The sequence below is a fragment of the Carcharhinus amblyrhynchos genome, chromosome 23 (assembly GCF_965287045.1).
Source record: "Carcharhinus amblyrhynchos chromosome 23, sCarAmb.v2.hapA, whole genome shotgun sequence".
Classification (NCBI taxonomy): Eukaryota; Metazoa; Chordata; class Chondrichthyes; order Carcharhiniformes; family Carcharhinidae; genus Carcharhinus; species Carcharhinus amblyrhynchos.
Genome location: NC_137346.1, coordinates 27420900 through 27440887, shown reverse-complemented (window position 1 = coordinate 27440887; position 19988 = coordinate 27420900). Strand labels below are relative to the sequence as shown.

The 19988-nt window shown below is 40.7% G+C and overlaps 1 protein-coding gene across 1 annotated transcript in view; it reads left to right on the top strand.

The window, feature by feature from the left end:
- The window catches only part of vkorc1l1 (vitamin K epoxide reductase complex, subunit 1L1), a 48559-nt gene that overhangs the window by 22155 nt on the left and 6416 nt on the right, over window positions 1-19988 (top strand). The window contains exon 2 of the mRNA XM_080210534.1: window positions 15221-15330. Within this exon, the coding sequence (XP_080066660.1) occupies window positions 15221-15330 (110 nt within the window). The remainder of the gene's footprint in view (window positions 1-15220; window positions 15331-19988) is intronic.

Below are 19988 nucleotides of genomic sequence, written 5' to 3'. Positions count from 1 at the left end.
GAAGGCACCTAACTGGCACTAACTGGGTTGGACAGATGTGTGCTCACTGAGAGAATATCACCTCGTCTGAACCCATTTCCTTCCAAACCCCAGGTCCTGGCCACCCCTGCAGGATGAGCAACAGTCTGAAAGCAAAAGTTTCAGGATGGAGTGCCTTCTAAGAGAGGTAAGGTGCCAATATATTTGTGTGATGTACGTATGTTATTATAAAGAACGTGGGAAAAGATCGTCAAGTCCATCAAATCTGCCCCATCCAAACCTGGTGCAGCCATCGACTGCACTGGTCACTTCCATTCCCACTTCTCGTCAATCATGTAACCTCCTGGGGGAGGTAGAAGCCTATGGTATAGAAAGAGCTGGGGAATTTCCCCCACCCTCCCGATTTCAAAATAGTTGAACCAGGTTCCATGAGTGCAGTAATTATAAATCCCAGCAATGCCCTGCTGTCTGAGAAATTTGTGTAGCTTCCTTCTGAGTAACTTGAACAAATCCATGCTGATGACTTGCTTCAATAATCTGTATGCAGTGACTTTGCACAGAGTTACATAGAATATGCAATACAGAAATAGGCCATTCAACCAACCAGTTCATGCTGGTGTTCATACTCCATCTGAACTTCTTCATATGACTCTAGTAGCATAATCCTCAATTCCCTTTCTCCCTCATCTAGCTTCACCATAAATGCATCAGAATGTTCATTACTACAACTCCCTATGGTGATGAGTTCCACAATCTCGCTCTCTATAGATATGACGCTGAGAAGGCAGGCTTTGTTCTCTTGCCTAAGGGTTTTCTTTGTGTACATACGAGTCCTGTCATCCTTTTGGCTTGTTCATATTGCTGGTTTTATGTTGTGTTTTAGCAAGACAGTATAAAATGCTGTTATCTTTCGGTGGGTTTGTGGACTTTTGTTTTGTGAACAATGATCTGATATAAAAACAGAAAGATGCTGGAGCAGCTCAGCAGGTCTGACAGAATTTATGAAGAGAGAATAGAGCCACTGTTTCAAGTCTAGATGATCCTTCGTCAGAGTTAGAGGAAAAAGAGCAAAGATTTATACTATGAGGGTAGGGAGGGGTGGTGGAATTGAATAAAGCGTATTCAATAAATTGACCAAAGTAACTGAGCATAATGTAAAAGGTTTAGGATTATTTAGATTCAATGCTGGCTCTATTCTGTCTCGACGGATGCTGTCATACCTACTGAGATTTTCCAGCATTTTTCTGCTTTTGTTTCAGATTCCAACATCTGTGCCATTTTGCGTTTATTTTAATCTGATATCCCCTGTCCCCCCTTGATCCTTTAGCTGGTACCCCTGTATGATATACATCTGTCTATCGTTTCCAAATCTAAATGCATAAGTGCATTCAACCTCACTGAGGAATTTTTACCTCTGAGCACTGCCCTGCAATTTATCCAAATCTGCTGGCGACTTTTTGATTTGATTTAAATTCCCATCATTTGGTTTCATTTTTGGTTTCTGTGAGCTTAGGAATGGTTCCGTTGTGCCCCGTATCCAGATCAGTAATAAAGTAGATGAATAGCAATGCTGTGAATCCTTCAGGATATCGCTTTGTGACCTGGTTACAGGCATCTTCCAACAGTGATGATTCTTTATGAGATTGTAACTGGTTACCAATACAGTGTAATGACTCTTATGATATTTTTTAAGATAACAGTCTGTGCAACTCTGTTGTTAATGGAAAAATGCAACTAATAAAATTAGATATGACGTTTCTCGTTTATGCACGTGGGCCTCATTGGCTAGGCCAGCATTTATTGCCCTCCCCACTTGCTCTTGAAAAGGTGGTGATGAAATGCCTTCTTGAACTGTTGCAGCCCCTGAGGTATAGATACACCGTAAGAAGTCTCTCAACACCAGGTTAAAGTCCAACAGGTTTATTTGGTAGCAAAAGCCACTAGCTTTCGAAGTGCTGGTGTTTCAAAAGCTATTGGCTTTTGCTACCAAATAAACCTGTTGGACTTTAACCTGCTGTTGTGAGACTTCTTACAGTGTTTACCTCAGTCCAATGCCAGCATCTCCACGTCATGTATAGATAGGGAATTCCAGAAGTTTGATCCAGTGACAGTGAAGGAATGGGTAATATGTTTCCAAGTCAGGATGGTGAGTGATTTGAAGTAGAACCTCCAGGTGATGCCTGGTATTTGCTGATCTTGACTTTATAGATGGTGGTTGTGAGTTTGGAAGGTGTTGTCTGAGGAGTCTTGGTGAGTTTCTGCAGTACTTCTTGTAGACGGTACGCACGGCTGCTACTGTTTAGCAATGGTGGAGGAATTATTGAATGTTTGCAGAAGGGATAGCAATCAAGCGGTTGCTGTGACCTGGATGGTGTTGAGCTTCTTCAATATTGTTGAAACTGCACTCGTCAAGGAGAGTATTCCATCACTCTACTAACTTGCGCCTTGGAGATGGTGGACATGGTTTGGGGAGTCAGGAGCTCAGTTACTTGTCACAGAGTTCCTAACCTCTGAGCTGTTCTTGTAGTCAGTAGTCAAAAGGCTTGTCCAGTTCATTTTCTGATAAATGATAATCCCCCCAGGATATTGATAGTGGGAGATTCAGCGATGGTAATACCACTGAATTTCAAGGGGCAATAGTTACATTCTCTCTCGTTGGAGATGGTCATTGCCTGGCACTTGTAACTTGCCACTTATCAGTCTGAGCCTAGATACTGGCCAAGTCCTGCTGCATTTTAACATTGACTATGTAATGGGTGTACACCCCCAACTGTTCCCTCCCCTGCTTCATCCACAGACTTTGAGCAAAAGCTCCTCAGCGCTGCACTCTCAGCTTCACATTCCTGATGTTTCTGAACAGTCTGGAAGCAACATAAGGCCTACAGATAGTAGAAATTTGAATGTTTAGAAACCCATTCCCTTTGGCCAATCCACATTCCTCCTCCTGGGTGTTTAACTGCATCATGCATGTTGTTTCTGAGACAACATTTCAGAATATGCTTATGAATGTTTTTGTCACAGTATAAGCTAATTGTGTGTCCTTTCTTCTACATTAGTAGTATCTGGATATTAGCTATTTTCAGAAGGCCTTGTAGGTTATGATTCTAGTTTGTGCCATGTGTGCTTTGTCGTAACGTATCAGAGGTGAGTACACTTGTCTTGGCACACCTCATACTAGAAACCTTGATCCTATTGTACCACATCATATAGACTGGGGCACTGTTATCCAACAGGAATTGCTGACTAGTCCTAGTTAGTTGTTTGCACTAATGTTATTCGTTATCTTTTCCAATATTTTGTTGGAAAGTAGCCATCACTGGCAAGACCAGCATTTGTGGCCCATCCCTGATTGCCCTTGACCTGAGTGGCTGACTAGGCCACTTTAACGGGCAGTTAAGAGTCAATCACATTGCTATAAATCTGAAGTCACATGTATACCAGCCTGGGGAAGTACAGTCAGCATATGTTTACACAGTAGAAGTAAATGTTGGTTTTATTTAAACAGTTACCACCATTCGTTGACCAAAGGTCAAGCATTCACAATGATCAACAAGCCCTCAGACCTTTTCATCTTGCCACTTTCCTTTATTTTTATTTCCTAATCCAAACTGCAATTAAACATATCTAGTCCTCTTACTAACCATGTGTGGCTAATTTTTCAAACCGCGTTCTCCTGAGGGACTCCATTCACTTTCTTGCCATCCCACAATCTCTTGTAGTTTTCACTGTACCTTCACAGGCAGGTGACCTTTTCTTTTGAGCTGGGCTGCCTTCCTTGAATGCACCTCTTGCAGCAACACTCCCTCGATGTTGGAAAACAATTTCCTCAAGGTCCCTGGACCACTGTTGTAATTCCACCAAAGAAAAGCACCCCTTTTTAACAGCTAGTGACTCACTGACTCTCATTCTCTCCCCCTCGCCCCTTCGTGAACCACAAATATCCAGCCAGTTGTACTTCTGACCAGGTTCACTGCGCTCGCTTACCACATAGAGCGCAACTGTTCAAATTAGATGGCTATGACATTATGTGTGAGCATACAAACTAGGAGCCTGCTTTGCCATTCAGTGTGATTACTGCTAATCTTCAGCCTCTACTCCAGTTTCATGCCAAAATATTGAATTCTGTTAGTTGAATCGCACCTACAAATGGGAGACCTATGGGTGGGGGAAATGTCACCAATTTGCTGTCCCTGCAAAGTTTGGGTCACTGTCTGTGTGGAGTTTACACAGTGTCCCATGTCTGCGTGGGTTTCCTCCAGATGCTCCAGTTTCCACCCACCATCCAAAGATGTGTGGGTTAGGATAATTGGCCATGATAAATTGCCCCTTAGTGTCAGGGGGATTAGCAGTGTAAATACATGGGGTTACAGGATTAAGGCCTGGGTGGGATTATTGTTGATGCAGGCTTGATGGACCGAATGGGCTCCCTACAACGCTGTAGGGATTATATGATTTGGTATTACGAAGTATATCAAGCAGCATCTTTGAGTCTGCACTTGTACAGTTAAATGCTGAAATCCAGAAGTTTCTGTCTGATTTTGCCACTCTTCCATAAGCCGCGCATCACTTCAACAATAGAGTCTGCATTGAAATCTAAGTAAGGCGTACAGTTGCTGTACTTATTAAGTATCCACTGAACATGCCAGATAACGATAAGACTAGCACATTCAGACACAGATTATTTTTAAACATTGTGGTAAGGCTTAATTACTTTTCTGGTACAGAACTTCTATTTTTTAGAAATGTAGAATCTCACTCCTTCAGAATTAAATCATTGGGAGATACAAACTTGAAATTGATTTTGCTTTTTTTTTTACCTCCATCACTCAACCCCTTTCATTCCCTTTCTGTACAAGGTTTTGTGATGAATTAGCTAACATAATTTACATTTCCTGGTTTAAAGTCTGCACACCTCAGTGGAGATACTTTAATGTGGTTGAAGATGCGTGCAGATGCTTGCCGTATATCTTATGCTACAGATTCCCTATCGTGCTTGTTGATCTCCAGAAGCTGTACGTTGCTCAACTGCCTGTGTAGAGGTCTGTGGGCAACTGTAAGTACAGTGAAGAAGCGGTACTATTCCTTCACTGCTGCCTGCCAAAACCAGACCGTTAATTGACAGATCCTTCAAATTCTCTGATACCTCACCCAATTGGATCTAGAAGGTTTAACTGGGTAGGGTACAGATGGCTGAACCCAGTTATCCTTCGTTGCATGTTGTAGCACCCTATTGAGCTGTATGATTTAGTAGTCCTATACTGGATTGCACTTTTTACCCTCTAGACCATGAAGGAAGCTGGCCCTTGGAGCCTAGCAGTGACAAATGAAGAACATAAGAACATAAGAAATAGGAGCAGGAGTAGGCCATCGAACTTTGAACATGATGAAAACAGAGTTGTTGATGGAGATAATCGTAGTGAAAAGAAATAGCAACCTGGAAAAACAGGAAAGACTCTAGGCTGACAGTGAAGCTGTTACATATTGATGACGTGATTGAAGACAGGTGTCTGACGGCAAAAACACGCAAAAGTGAATTTTTTCGATTATGTAAAACACCTAAGATGGGACAATAGCACTGGAGAGGGATGGTGAATGAATCTGGGACAGAGAGAAATACTGAAGCCTGTTTGAACTGAGGTGCTGACTAAAATGGGATTGAGTTGTAGTGATGAGGTTGACCAATAATAATGTCATTGGCTTCCATCAGTTAATCATATTGCCAGAAGAATTGTCCACCGATCAGTCAATTACTAGAAAGCAAGCTAAACTGATCAGGAAAATGGGTGAAGATCAGAACTGGTCCTTTTTATGTTGATTTGATTTATTATTGTCACATGTATTAGCATGTAGTGAAAAGTATTGTTTCTTGTGCACTGTACAGACATAGCATACTGTTCATAGAGAGAAGGAGAGTGCGCAGAATGTAATGTTAGAGTTATAGTTAGGGTGTAGAAAAAGATCAACTTAATCTGAGGTAGGTCTATTCAAAAGTCTGATGACAGCAGGGAAGAAGCTGTTCTTGAGGTGGTTGGTACGTGACATCAGACTTTTGTATTTTTTCCCAACAGAAGAAGGTGGAAGAGAGAATGTCCGGGGTCCGTGCGGTCCTTAATTATGCTGGATATGAGAGTAGAGAAGGAATATGGATGATACTGGATTGTGTTTCAAATGCTGTGAAGACTGATTGGTGTGCCTGTTGCAGTTTTTGTTCTGAACACTTTTTTTTACTGCGGTCTCAACAAAATGAGCTTATTTGGTTGTGGTAATGAAAAATATGAAGAACTGACTAAATATTTATAGGCTGCTAACTCTTCATACCTCACTAGCCATCTTGTTATTTTGCAGTCACCTTGACTGCTATGAAAAACTTATTTATTACCTAAGTAATACAAATCTTGCTTTCAGATGTGTTCCGCAGGTGTAAGATTCTGTTGAGTTTGGGGAGGGAAGGTGGGTTGTTACTAACTTTGAACTTCGTAAGATTGTTATGATTTAAACTGTTTCCTTTAATTTAAGGTTTTTAAAAAATGGATGCCCTGGAATGGGGAATGGTGATCACACTAAGCTCTGCCCAGAGATGGGCCCTGGGTCATTTGTAAATGAAACCTAGAGAAACTCGAGGGCCAGGTTTCACACCTTGACAGAAGAGGGCAACTGGTTTTCTGGACCCACAAACATGGAGAGGATGACAAAAATTTCTGCTGCTGAGAAAAATGGAGGAAAAGATTTGTTTTTTGTTGTGTTAGCCACCAAGCAGGACGCTGGTGAGAACTGGCTGTCTTCACAGAATTGGGACATGGAGATTTAAGAAGCAAGGACTTGACTGGAGTGGCCCTCCCTGCTGGCAGTCAGTTTGGGGATATTCTGAATGTTGTTCTACTCTGAGAAGACTGAGAAATGTACTCTGGTGTGACAAGGAGGAGGGAGTCTGCTGAAAAACTGGAAGAAGTTTGAAACTTAATTTTCAAGACTACATATAGAGTATAAAGTGGAAATGTCATGTGTTATTTAGTTCATGGGGATGTACCTTTTTCTGTGGTTTGGTGTGTTGTGTTGAATTTAGTTTGTTTCAATAAAAGTCTTAAAATGTGAAATTTAGTGTGTGATTCTTTCTGTTGGTCACTGGGAAAATTGATCTTTTTAAGAGTCATTGATCTCCATGAGTATTGTAGCATGCGTATGAAAGGTTTGGCTGTGGTTATTCTGTAATTTGGTAGCCTGCAGATACTAAAGTCTAGGTAAGTTTCTTAGTCAAGCAGACTGGACTAGCACTTTATGGGCTTCAGAATATTCTAAGTTGGATGCAAACATGCTGCACTTGCTGGGGGAATATTTCTCTTGGGGGGGAGGGGGGCAGAAATGCTCTCAAAATTTCCTTTCACGTACGTCCTCAAAATGAAATCAACTTAATACTAAATGCTAGGAGAGGGCTTGTACGAATTACACCGTCATGGCTGACACAAATAGAACATTCCTTGTTATGAATGCAAGTTGAGACTTCAAGACTATGGGCGCACAGTGTTCATTATGATGGACGTAGAGATGTCCTGTCTTATCTGGATTTGTTTGTGGTCCCTTAGTAAAGAACTGACAAGACCAAGTAAGTGACCTGGCATGTTTAGGTGTTGGTGCTTCTTTGATTTGGGGGTCATTGGGGACGCGGCTGTGTGACATGATTGACATTGAATGATCTGAACTCTTTTAATACATATTACATGATTTAGGTTGTCTATGGAAATCAAAGAGTTTAGCTTTTGACACTAAACTCTTCAATTCTTGGTTCTTATTCTAAATGTAATTCCTTTCATGATTGCTCTGGTCGCTGGTGTTGGAATCTTTATTTTATCATTTTTGCAAGACTGCTGCTTTAAAATCAACAGGTAAATTTCCATCAAAGGTTGTGTGGCAATACCAGGCAGATATGTGCCACATAATGTACATGTTTTCCTGAGGTCAAAGGAGGTGAGATTTAAGCCAGATAATCTAAATACAGCAACTGATGTGGAAGGTGAATTTACCAGGCGCAGGGGATCCCCAGGGGCTATGTACAACAGCTCTGCAGACTGGTATTTACTCAGCCTGACAGGTTCACGCCACCTTCCATCCTTAAAGTTATAAAGCCACTGCACAGTGTGGACCTGTAAACTCCCTCTTCTACCCAGAGGGAGATGAGACAACAAGTTTATCCAGTTTGGGCGGCACGGTGGCACAGTGGTTAGCACTGCCGCCTCAACGCCAGGGACCAGGGTTCAATTCTGGCTTCGGGTCACTGTCTGTGTGGAGTTTGTACATTCTTCCTGTGTCTGCTTGGGTTTCCCCGAGTTTCCCCCGCAGTCCAAAATGTGCGATTGTGGTTGATTGGCCATGATAAATTGCCCCTTGGCGTCAGGGGGACTAACAGGGTAAATATGTGGAGTTATGGGGTTAGGGCCTGGGTGGGATTGTTGTCGGTGCAGGCTCGATTGGCTGAATAACCTCCTTCTGCACTGTAGGGATTCTGTGGAAAAAAACATGTCTGATCAGGCTGCATTAGTTCTATAGCTAACTACAAGCTTATCAACTTAATCTATCCAATATACCAACTATCTAAAAATATTTCAGCAGTCAAAGTAGTTTAATCCTGAATTAATCACACCAATTTATATCAGTCTCGGACACGATCTCAATTTATAATCCGAAACAGTTACTGCTGAATTATTGTGATTATAGCTTTTGCAGCAACTGTTACTTATTTTGTCAGTTGACCCGTATACAGATTGTTTCTATAGTCAGTATTTAGGTGCTACTAACTGTGACTGTAAGATCAATAAACAATTCGTTAGTTCGTGACTTTGTCCGATTTCTTCTTGGATAAATGCGGTAATGCTTTTTTTGTCAGTTAGGAACTTGTGCAGATTCCGATGGGAAGTTGGTGGTGCAAATGCTAATAGAATCCAAGCAGGCTGACATTCAGACAATTTGATGAGTCAGATTTATGCACCATTACCTCCAAGGCGTAAAATCTGACTGCTAAAGCCAGATGGATCCCCTGACAATTTTAAGGTGAAGAGTTAAGGATTCATCTGGTTCCCGTGATGAATGGCTATGTTAAAGTATTGACCTTTTGTTCTTACAACATTGTAGGTTGTATTTTTTTAATTTAAAAATAGGTTTGGCTGTTGGGGAAAAATAAACCCTCAGATAACCTCAGTGGCCCCAGTTGGCATGTGCTATGCCAAAGTGGATGGATAAGTAAGCCTGTTGTAAGGTAAAACAAGAGCGACAAAAATTGATTTAAGTTGATTTATTATTGTCACACGTATTGGGTCAGTGAAAAGTATTTTTTCTTGCGCACTATACAGATAAAATGTACATTCATAGTGTTCATAGGGGAGAAGGAAATGAAAGGGTGCAGAATGTTGCAGATACTGGTAGGGTGAGGAGAAAGAGCAGCTTAACATAAGGTAGGTCCATTCAGAAGTCTGATGGCAATAGGAAAGCAGCTTTTCATGAAATGGTTGGTATGCAATCTCAGACCTTTGTATCTTTTTCCCATCAGATGAAGGTGGAAGCGAACATGTCTAGGGTTTGTGGGGTCCTTCATTATGCTGGCTGCTTTTCTGAGACAGCACGAAGTGCAGATGGAATCAATGGATGGGAGGCTGCTTTGTGTGATGGACTGGACTAAAACATCAATGCAAAGATTTGCAATTTCCAGCAGTAAAGGCTCTTTTTTTAAAAAAAGTCATGAGGAGGGATGGTGTACCATTGGACGATGTGCATAGGAGCCAACTATTTCTCCATGCAATAAACAACAATGCTTGCAGAACCTGAATGGAGAACAGATGCTTTTAATGGGGAAATTACAAGCAAAGCTCTAGTCAGATTGAGGAACCTTCATATTACTCAACCTTCAATAAAGTTATGTGAGAGCTGACCTTGTATAAGAAATAATTAAAGGATGGAAAATTAAAACAGTATTAAATTACAAGTTGGGTGTGAGTTCAAACTCCTTCTTTGAGACTGATAACAGGAGGTACTTTGTCCTAGAATGAGCAATACTTGGAATGTTGTAGAAGGTGTCAGAATATCTCCTGATTCATTGTTAAAAGTAAGACAGTTCAATTTGTTTGTTAAATATTGTCAGTAGTGCTGGTTACTTATGGCATATACATGTATAGTTGTACATATATAGTTGACACTGTTTGCAAAGGTTTCCTGTTTGGTGTTGCTGCTTTCTGATACATTGAGATCAGTATCTGTATCGTCCACCTTGTTGCAAACTGTGAAGAATGGTGGGGAAGGTTTTAAAAAAAAATCCACATCAAGACATCATGGATATGTTTCCAGCTACTGAGCACAATTCTGACTCTGAAAGCAAATTATGATGTATAATGTTGGTTGAACAAATATTTATAGTAGTAAATAGAAATGCCCATGATTATATAATGCTGGCAGTTAGCCAGCCTATTACTGCTTTTAATAATTAATCCAACTCCAAAACTGACACAATATTTTGCCGAATTATATTATACTCTTTTTTTCCAACGGACAGCTTGCTTTTCAATCCATTTTCCATAGTGCAGTCTAAATTCATCTTCGGTTGAACAGATTTGAAAATGCCGGAGTTTTCGATCAAAAAAGTGATGCTGCCTCTCTTCCTGGTCATACGTCAAACGTATAATCTTTCATTTGGCTAAAGATCATCTGAAACATTCTGGTCTTTTCACTCTATGACCCGAGATTGGGAATGTTGTCAGTCCACTTGTTGTCCTGGGGAGGGGGAGTTAGATCACAGACATGTTTAGTCCTGTCTGCATCCAAGACTGCGTTTTCCAGCCTTGATCAATAGTTAATTATCAGGAGCAGACATCCTTTCCCCTCCATTTTGGTCTGCCCTAAAGCTTAGGAGTATTAAGATCTATCTGCAGCACCCCAACTGTTGTAAATTTAACACACATTAGAAATATTCACTACCTCCCCAAAAAAACAAATTGAAATGCTTGTTTGAAGATTTAATATCTAGCATACATCTGTAATGTTCATTTATATAGCGCTGTTTGCGACACAAAGGAAAAAGATGTTGAGAGGTGGGAAAAGCAAAAGTAGAACAGAGTGGGTTATTGTTTGAAAAATTTTGATTGGACATTGCTAAAGTCAGGTGGGAAGAGAAAATAAGTTGTGATAGTTTTAGCGGGGAATTTGTCGAGTATACTGACTGATGGATTAAAGCACAGCTGACATTGATGTAACAAATACGCTAGGTGATACCATAGCTTTGGGAGTGATGGTTCAAAGCAGCATTAAAAGTGGTCTGTGGGATAGTGTGGGTGTGGTGAGACAGTGGAGGAATAATCAGATAAGATCTTGATTTGTGAGCACAGATGATGGAATGTTTGAACAGGTGAGGACTTTGAGTTGGGTTTAGAATAGTGGGATGCCATTTGGGAGACCACAAGCAGTGGAATCATGAACTAATGGATCACAAATAGCCCTGGTGGCAGTGGGACAAAAGTGAGCTGAATCGTGAAGGTGGAAATTGGATTGTCTTTGTAACTAACTGGATGTGGGGAAGTAAATTCCATTTGAGATCAAGCAGCTACCAGCACTATGCGTCACCAGACATGGCCTGAGGTAGAAGTTGGGGAGGCTAATAGAATTGAAGAGAGGCATGCAGTAGTTGAGGAGAGCTTTTGATTTTGCTTAAAAGAGGGAGTGGAGATTTATTCCTCCAAGTTTTAATCCAGTTGATGCGATACGGAACTACCATAAAATTTAGTTGGTGTGTCACTGGCGCAAAGATGAATGCTGATCCCATGCTTTAGGGTGACATTCATACATAAGTATACAGATGAGGGGGAGAGCCAGCAGTGACTGTGCAGTGGTGGGAGCAGGTAACATTATTGTGCTTGGAGTTGGCAGAGAACAGTCACAAAGGTGGTCTGCGCAGCATTTCGGAAAATTATCTTTGGTTTCAAAGGCAGCATTGAGACGAAGGTGGATGAGCAGGAACTGCAGATTGTAGTCAGGATATTAGATTTTCCTATAAAGGGAAAATATGCTGTCTTTGAACTTTTGGAAAATCAACAACACATCAAGCATCATAGGGTGCATTGGGCTTGGTTAACTGGATTATTGATTTGTCAAACAAACTTATTTAATAGAGGAAGATAAGAGGTCCAGGACAGACAATCTGCCATATTATTTGTTTCCTTTTTTCTTCTGGAACTCTTACCTGGAAAGTGTCACTGAGGGGCTCAGTACACTAAAAAAGTGGAATATTGTAGAATTTGTGCTGTGGTATAGGCCAGCATTTGGAGTAAAATATGTAAACAGTGCAGTGCAAATATGAGAAGATTACTTAGTGTAGTTCATTTTTAGTTTATTTAAAGGGAGCAGATTTTAAACAAGAGGAACCAACCAACTTTACAAAAAGTTGAGTAAGTTCAGGTAAGATTTTGTACAAACTTCCATACTGCACGCACATCCAGCTAATGGGAAGGACTGATAATTGTTTGTGTTTCTTAAGGTACTTGATCTGTGTTCTAAAAAATATTAGTAAGAATTTAACTTTTAGCCTGTAATATTCCTTGCCCTTCTGAAGGCACTTGCTTCCTACTGATGTACAGTCTTGTATTTGCTCTCTGGTTCTGGGGTGGCTGGCTATGGTTTTACCCATAGGCAGTTATCTTTTTAATCCCAGTGTACTTGCTCTCTGTATTCTTGTTTCACAATTACAAAAATCTAGCTTTTTTCAAACTGCCCCTCTATTCATTTTAAATCTCTGACCTCCTTTCACAGTAACACTGATATTAATTGTGCGAAGGTAGATTGAAATCGAAGATTGTCCCATTTATCCCTGTCGATTCCTTCATTAATTCAACTTCCTTATCCTCGGAATGTATCCCAGATTTTCCCATACTCTAAATACAACTCAGTCCAATTGACCAGGTGTGACATTGTTGGATTTTTTTACATCTAAAGTGTACAATGTAATTGGCACAGACTTGGAGGGCTGAAGGGCCTGTCCCTGTGCTGTACTGTTCTTCTTTAATCTACAGCACAGAGGAGGCCATTCAGCGCTGGTGAATGCTGGCATTTATGGTTCAACATGAATGAATTGGACACATACTTTGGTTTTGTCTTCACAAAGGAAGGATGGAATTGAAAGAAAGCAAATCTGAAGCTGGGGTTTATGAGCAAGCAGAATTAAAGTAGTTGACAAAAGAGCCAGAGGGCTGATGAGATTTTTTTTTACACTGCAATTTATCATTCTCTATAATGTACTTCCTGAATGGGTATTGGTACTTGTTCAGTTGTAACTTTCAGTGGGGAATTGGATGTATACTTCAAGGAAGTGATTATGGGAGAAAAGAACAGGGGAATGGAATTAATTGGATAGCTCTGTCGAAGAGCTGACACACCCATTGTCACCTGAACAGTCGCCACCTCTGTTCTATCATTTGAAGTTCAAAACCTTTTCTCGCTCAATCCAACTGAGCTGCTTTTTTTCTGGGTTTTCTATCTCCATTCGACATAGTTGCAATGCCAGGATAGGAGTAAAGGGATCTTTTTCTAAATGGCAGTCAGTGACAGTGACATACTGTAGAGATTGTTACTAGGACCTCAGCTATTCACAATATATATTAATGATTTAGATGAAGGAACTAAGTGTAATGTTTCCAAATTTGCAGATGGCACAAAGCTAGGTGGGAAGATGAGTGTGAGAAGGATGCAGAAATGGTTCAGTGTGATTTGGACAAGCTGAGTGGGCAAATGTATGGCAGATGCAGTAAAATGTGGATCACTGTGAGGTTATCCACTTTGGTAGCAAAAACAGGAAGACAGGTTATTACCTGAATGGCCGTCTATAATATGTTACATATAAAGAGAAGGGAATGTGCAATGAAACCTGTGTATACCAGTCGCTGATGGTAAGCATGTAGGTGGAGTGGAATGTAAAGAAGGTAAATGGTATGTCGGTCTTCATAGCAAGAGGATTCGAGTATAGGAGCAGGAATGTCTTGCTGCAATTATACAAGGCCTTGGTAAGACCACAGTGTGCAGTTTTGGCCTCCTTAATTGAGGAAGGATACTCTTGCTATAGAGGAACTGCAGCAAAGGTTTACTAGTCTGATTCCTGGGATGGTGGGACTGACATGTGAGGCGAGATTGAGTCGGTTAGGATTATATTTGCTGGAGTTCAGAAGAATGAAGAGGGATGTCTTAGAAACCTATAAAATCTTAACAGGACCAGACAGGATAGATGCAGGAAGGGTGCTGCAGATGGTGGGGGTGCGTAGAGCTAGGGCTCATAGTCTAAGGATGTGGGGTAAACCTTTTAGGACTGAGATGAGGAGAAATTTCTTCACCCAGAAAGTGGTAAACCTTTGGAATTCGGTTCCACAGAAAGCAGTTGAGCCCAAAACGTTGAATTTTTCGAGGAGTTAAGATACAGCTCTTGGGATGAATGGGACTAAAGGATGCGGGGGAGGCTGGGGGAAGTTGGATGATCAGCCGTGATCATAACGAATCACAGAGTTGGCTTGAAGGGCTGAATGGCCTACCCCATTATTATTTTTATTTTTCTATAACCCACTGCAAAAATTTACTGGCTTGTTTCCTTTGGATAAGAACACACTTTCCCCCAATTTTGTCACTGTCCATTAGTATTTTAGCTCAATCAAATTGGGCCTTCTTTCAACCTTTGCCTTGGCCCAGTGTGCCTATCACGCGTTAACACAAATCTTCTTCCCCCTCCCAACTCCTATTCCAGCCATTCTAGTTGCTAATATTGAGAGACTGGTTTTGTTTATCCCTTTTAAACTTGAACCAGTGAAAGGAGGCTATTATTTTTTTTAAGACAAGAACATGCCATTCTGTGGACAGGAATTGTGACGTGCATAAATTATACCCTGCACCATTAGGAACAGATGTTGAACAAACTAATGTTTCTGAAGATGGAAGCAAGCAGCTGTCCCTGGGGTCGAGACTACACAATAAGCACTTTTTTTCAGCTCTACCTGTCTGTGAAGCAGCTGAAATTTCATAACTGCCAAAGTGTTTTTGTTCTACCTTGATCTAATGCAGTATGATTATAAGCTTAATCAGCCTGATCTGGTGTGCTTGGGGGTGAAAAATAGTAGGTGTAATTTTTTTCCATGTTGCTAGATATGCAAACAGATGGTGTTTTCTGACTTCAGTTAATAATTTCATGGATGTTGCTATCTTGTTACTTAATTATAATTATCATTTATTGCAGATGGGGAAGAGGATTTGGCCTTGTTGGGATCATTTTTGGAAAGGATAGTGCTTTGAATCAGCCAAACAGTATATATGGACTTATTTTCTATGTACTACAAATGTTGTTGGGTGAGTACTGTGTACATCTGAGTTAATGCGATTCACACCAGGATTTGTAAGGGTGTCTGAGTTGTCATTATTCACAATTAGACCAGTGTTCATTCATAATCACACTGTACTTGCAGGAGTAGCAATTTTCACACGCAATCGATTAGCCGCCACACCATTTTAACGTGCCGTAACTCATTCAAACAAAAGATCTTCTATGTGCAGATTTTCTATTGATTGCTTACGCAACCAGAAAGTAGTCAATTTATATATTGATTGGAGCTGGGTGGAGTAACTGAGAGACGTTTATGCAATCGCATTAGGAACAAAAATGGTCAAAAACCCTACAACTGCATTTTAATTCCAAGGAGGAGGGTTTGGATGAATTTTGCTTGTGTTTGAGTGCTCATTTTTGAACCAAATCTTTGAACAAATTTGAACCTTCTATGTGAATAAATTTTTTTTTGTCCTGGGTCCCAGAACATTTTTATATCTTAAATAGCCCCAAAAAAAACTGGATCTTTACTTTTTGCGTCTCAATCTTTTAAAACCATTTTATGTGAAATTAATGTATTTTTTTAAAACTATACGTAGAAGTTCAATGAGAGCTTAACTCGCTGAATGGTAAGTCTGGGTACGACTGATCTTTCTCAGTTTCCCTCGCAATGTTACCGTAGTGACGAAGTCTTAATCCATCCCAGTTTTATTGGCGACAAACTTTCCTGTTGCAAATTTGTTTTTGGAGTTACTCGTCTCCTCTCCATAATCCTTCAGATTATAGGAACGTAGGAATTGGGAGCAGAAGTAGGCACATTCAGCCCATCAAGCCTGCTCTGCCATTCAATGATCTCTCCCTGGAGTTAAATCCACCTGCCCATCTGTTCCCATATCCATTTTTTTAAAATTAGAAATGTATCTCTCTCCTCCTTGATTTCAGTCACTCCAAATACCAATTGCTACATCCACGTTAATGTTTATCTGTGTTATTAGAACTGTGGAGAAACTACTTTTATCCCACCAAATAATTAAACGGAATTAGCTATTTGCCTATGCAATTTATGAATGACAGCATTTACTGATTCCAGTTCTTACATCGTGAGTGTCTCTAATTTCAAATGCCATCAATAAAACTTAATCTGCCTTCTAGATGCATCATTCTTCTGAACAGTGACTACATTTCCACCATGAAGATTGGGTAGGAGGACCACTGTAGCTGTATGCACTCCTTATCTGCCAGTTCAGCCTATCTGATTGCTGACTCTCCAGATCCGGCTGCATGTCTGACCAGTGCTTGGTCTTCATTCAAGTTTCTTTTGTTAGTATCTTAAAGAATGCTAAATATAATGTTTAATTGTATTGCTGCCAACTGGAATGGTCTCAAACAGGGCATTGTTTCCTCAGAGTGGCATGCCCTTGTTAAATCAGGTGACCTGGATGTCATTATCCTTGGATCAAGTAAACTCTATTTAGTGACAAATACGTTTGCAATTTATGTTGAGCATTAAAGTCTATTTGAACTGGTGTTTAACAAAAGTATTACAGTTCTAGCCAGAAGGCTCAACTACTTAACTATGTGGGGAAATTAATAGACCTATTTCCTAAATTCATGCACCAATATGGAAATACCTCATTCCAAGTTCAGGAGTGCTGTAAGTCCAAGAACTGCCCCAAGCTCAGATTTTCAGTGACTGTGGGAAGTAGTTAAATCTATTCTCACCATCTGTATCAATCCCACTAACTCTTCAAAGGATGTAGTTATGTGCCTGACATTAAGAATGAACCTGTTATAATGTTTGCTTGAAAAAAAAATCTGAAACCCTGGATCAAAAACTAGAATTAAGGTGACAGAACAAAGTTTGACTGTCTCCTTCTAACTGTGATGCCACAGAAATTAGTAGCCCCCAAGAGTACCAGCGTTCTCAACACTGTATCCCGGACACTAACTTCAGTGATCGTTCATGAGTCTTTGTTTATCAGTGTTGCCCCTTCCAAGTGGAGAGCAGCACTGTGGTGTAATATTGCGCCATTCTGTGTTAGTTTGCAAATGTACTGAATAAATATTTGTTACAACATCTCAATCACCATTTGCTATGTTCCAGGATGAATCAATTGATTTATAGTGCATTCCATTTCTGTTTCCAAGGATGGAATGTCTCTCTCCATTGTCAGGGTAGCGGTAGGCCTCATTGTTATGGGGTTTTGAGTATTATTGTATAGTATTGTGCGTCTTCAGATGTCTGCGTAATTGGTATTGCGGCACCTAGAAGGGTGCAATGAGGTTGCCCCACTCTTTCTTGGCTTACTATTAACATGGTGCCTGGAGTCAAAAATTAATGAATAGTCTTTAGGAAAGTAATGTGCTGTGTAAAAGTACTGAATTAACCTGACTTTGTTGACAAAATGACTTGACGTTGACAAGGATTGTTTTTAAAAAGGTAAACAAAGCAACAATTTTCGTATTCAGCCATAGCAAATTATGCCAGGGCAGTTCACAGTAAAATCAGGCATCCAACAGTGGAAGGAGAATTTTTGTTCTTTGTGCACAGTGTGCTTCTTTTGCTATCCAATTACAGTAGTGTCTTGTCCCTGCAACTTTTTCCTAGAATGTTTCCATCATTCTTTCAGACTGTGCAGTCTATTTCATAACAAAAAGTTTCTTCATGCCTCTTCTGGGTTTTTATTGCAAAGGCTCGTTCAGTGTCTCACTAAGAAGCCTAGAGGATCATATAGTTGAACATAAACCATTTATTGTTGACCCGTAACTAGATACATCTCCAAGATGCCACCATGCATGGGTGCTAGCTCTTTTCCATACTCTACCACAGTGTACTTGCATGAGACTCTCTACCCTGGCCCATATTAGCCCTTGCTTGGCCAACATCCTTATACTGCAATGGCATACTGCTTTCCTTTATAGGCATATTAGTTTTATGCCATCTGTTTACTGACTCTCCTGCAAGCTCTTTTTCCTTATTTACTCTTATCAAAATCCTTAACTTTGAATAGTTCAATTAAATCTCTCCTTAACCTTTTTGTTCTCGAAGGCAGACAATCTTAGACCATAAGATGGAGGAGCAGAAGTAGGCCTTTTGGTCCATCAAATCTGCTCCACCGTTCAATAATCATGACTGACCTGATGTGATAATCCTCAACACTTTCCTGCCTGATCCCCATATTCCCTTTCTGATTAAAAATCCGTCTATCTCAACCTTGGACGTAACGACCCAGCCTCTACAGCCTTCTGCAATAAAGAATGCCACAGATTCGCTATCCTCAGAGAAGGAATTTCTCCTCATTTCTGTCTTAAATGGGCAACCCCTTATCTGAAATTATCTGGTCCTAGACTCTTCCCACGAGAGGAAACAACCCTTCTGCATCTAACCTGTCAAGCCCCTGAGAATCCTGTGCCTTAAGATTGCCCCTCATTCTCCTAAACTCTAATGAGTACAGGCCCAAGCTACTCGACCTCTCCCCATAAGAAAATAACCAGAATCAACTTAGTGAACCTTCTGTGGACTACCTCCAATGCCAGTACATCTTTCTTTAGAAAAGGGAGTCTAAATGGTCCTTAGTCTCTCCATGTAATTTAAGTTCCTCATCCCTGGTATTATTCTCATTCTTTCCAAAGACCTTGACATTCTAAGGTAGCGGTACCTAGAATTAAACAAATTATTCCAGTCGAGTCCTAACTAATGTTTTATAATTTTGCATTATAGTGGAGTCGGACACCTTAGGAACTTTCAAGTGGTTATTGGATAGGCACGTGGAGCGGACCGGAATGACAGGGAGGGGATAGCTTGATCTTGGGATTGGACGTAGCTTGGCGCAGCATTGAGGGCCGAAGGGCCTGTACTGTGCTGTAATGTTCTATGTTCATTATTTCTATTGAAAGGTTGAGGAAAATGTAACGATGAGAAGTAGCAAAACAGAGGAGTTTAATACCGAACTTTTGAGAGTGGGGCCAAACTGTTGTAAGAGCTCTTACCAGCAGACCCGGAATAGAGGGAGATGGAAGGGCAAAGTTGGCGCATGCTGGCATAAAGGACTGAGAAGAAGTTGTATGGTTGGGGATATGTGAGACTGGTGAGGTTTCAGAGAAGATAATTCAGGGAGTGGGGTAAACGGGATAAGGCTAATGTGGAGAAAAGAGCAGGACTAGATGGAAGAGAGGTAACAAGTGAGTGAGAGTATTGTATCTAAAGCTAGAGCCAGATTCATACAGGAAGAGGCACTGAAGTTTCACACTGCCAGGTTCAGCTTGAACAAGCTACCAGGCTGGAGAATGAAATTTGAGGGCTAGTGCGGAGGAATATGGATAGTTTCAGCCTTGTAGGTTTGAATTGGAAAAAGCTATTTTTAGACTGTTTGCATTGTTAGAAATAAATATTCTGAAGGTTTTGGGGACAGATAGAGTTGAGTGATGTCAGCATACATCTGGCTGTTGACCACACCTATGGGTGATGCAGCTGGAATATAGTGTGTAATCAGAAATAAAATCTGGGAGCACTTGAGGTGAATATGTGGGAGGGGGTGGAGGAGTCAGAGGAAAGGGCAGCATGGTGATTAGCACAGCTGCCAGGGTGGGTTAGGTTGATTGGCCATGATAAATTGTCCGTTAGTATCAAGGGATGAGCAGGATAAGTACAGGGATAGGGCCTGGATGAGATTGGTACTAGTGC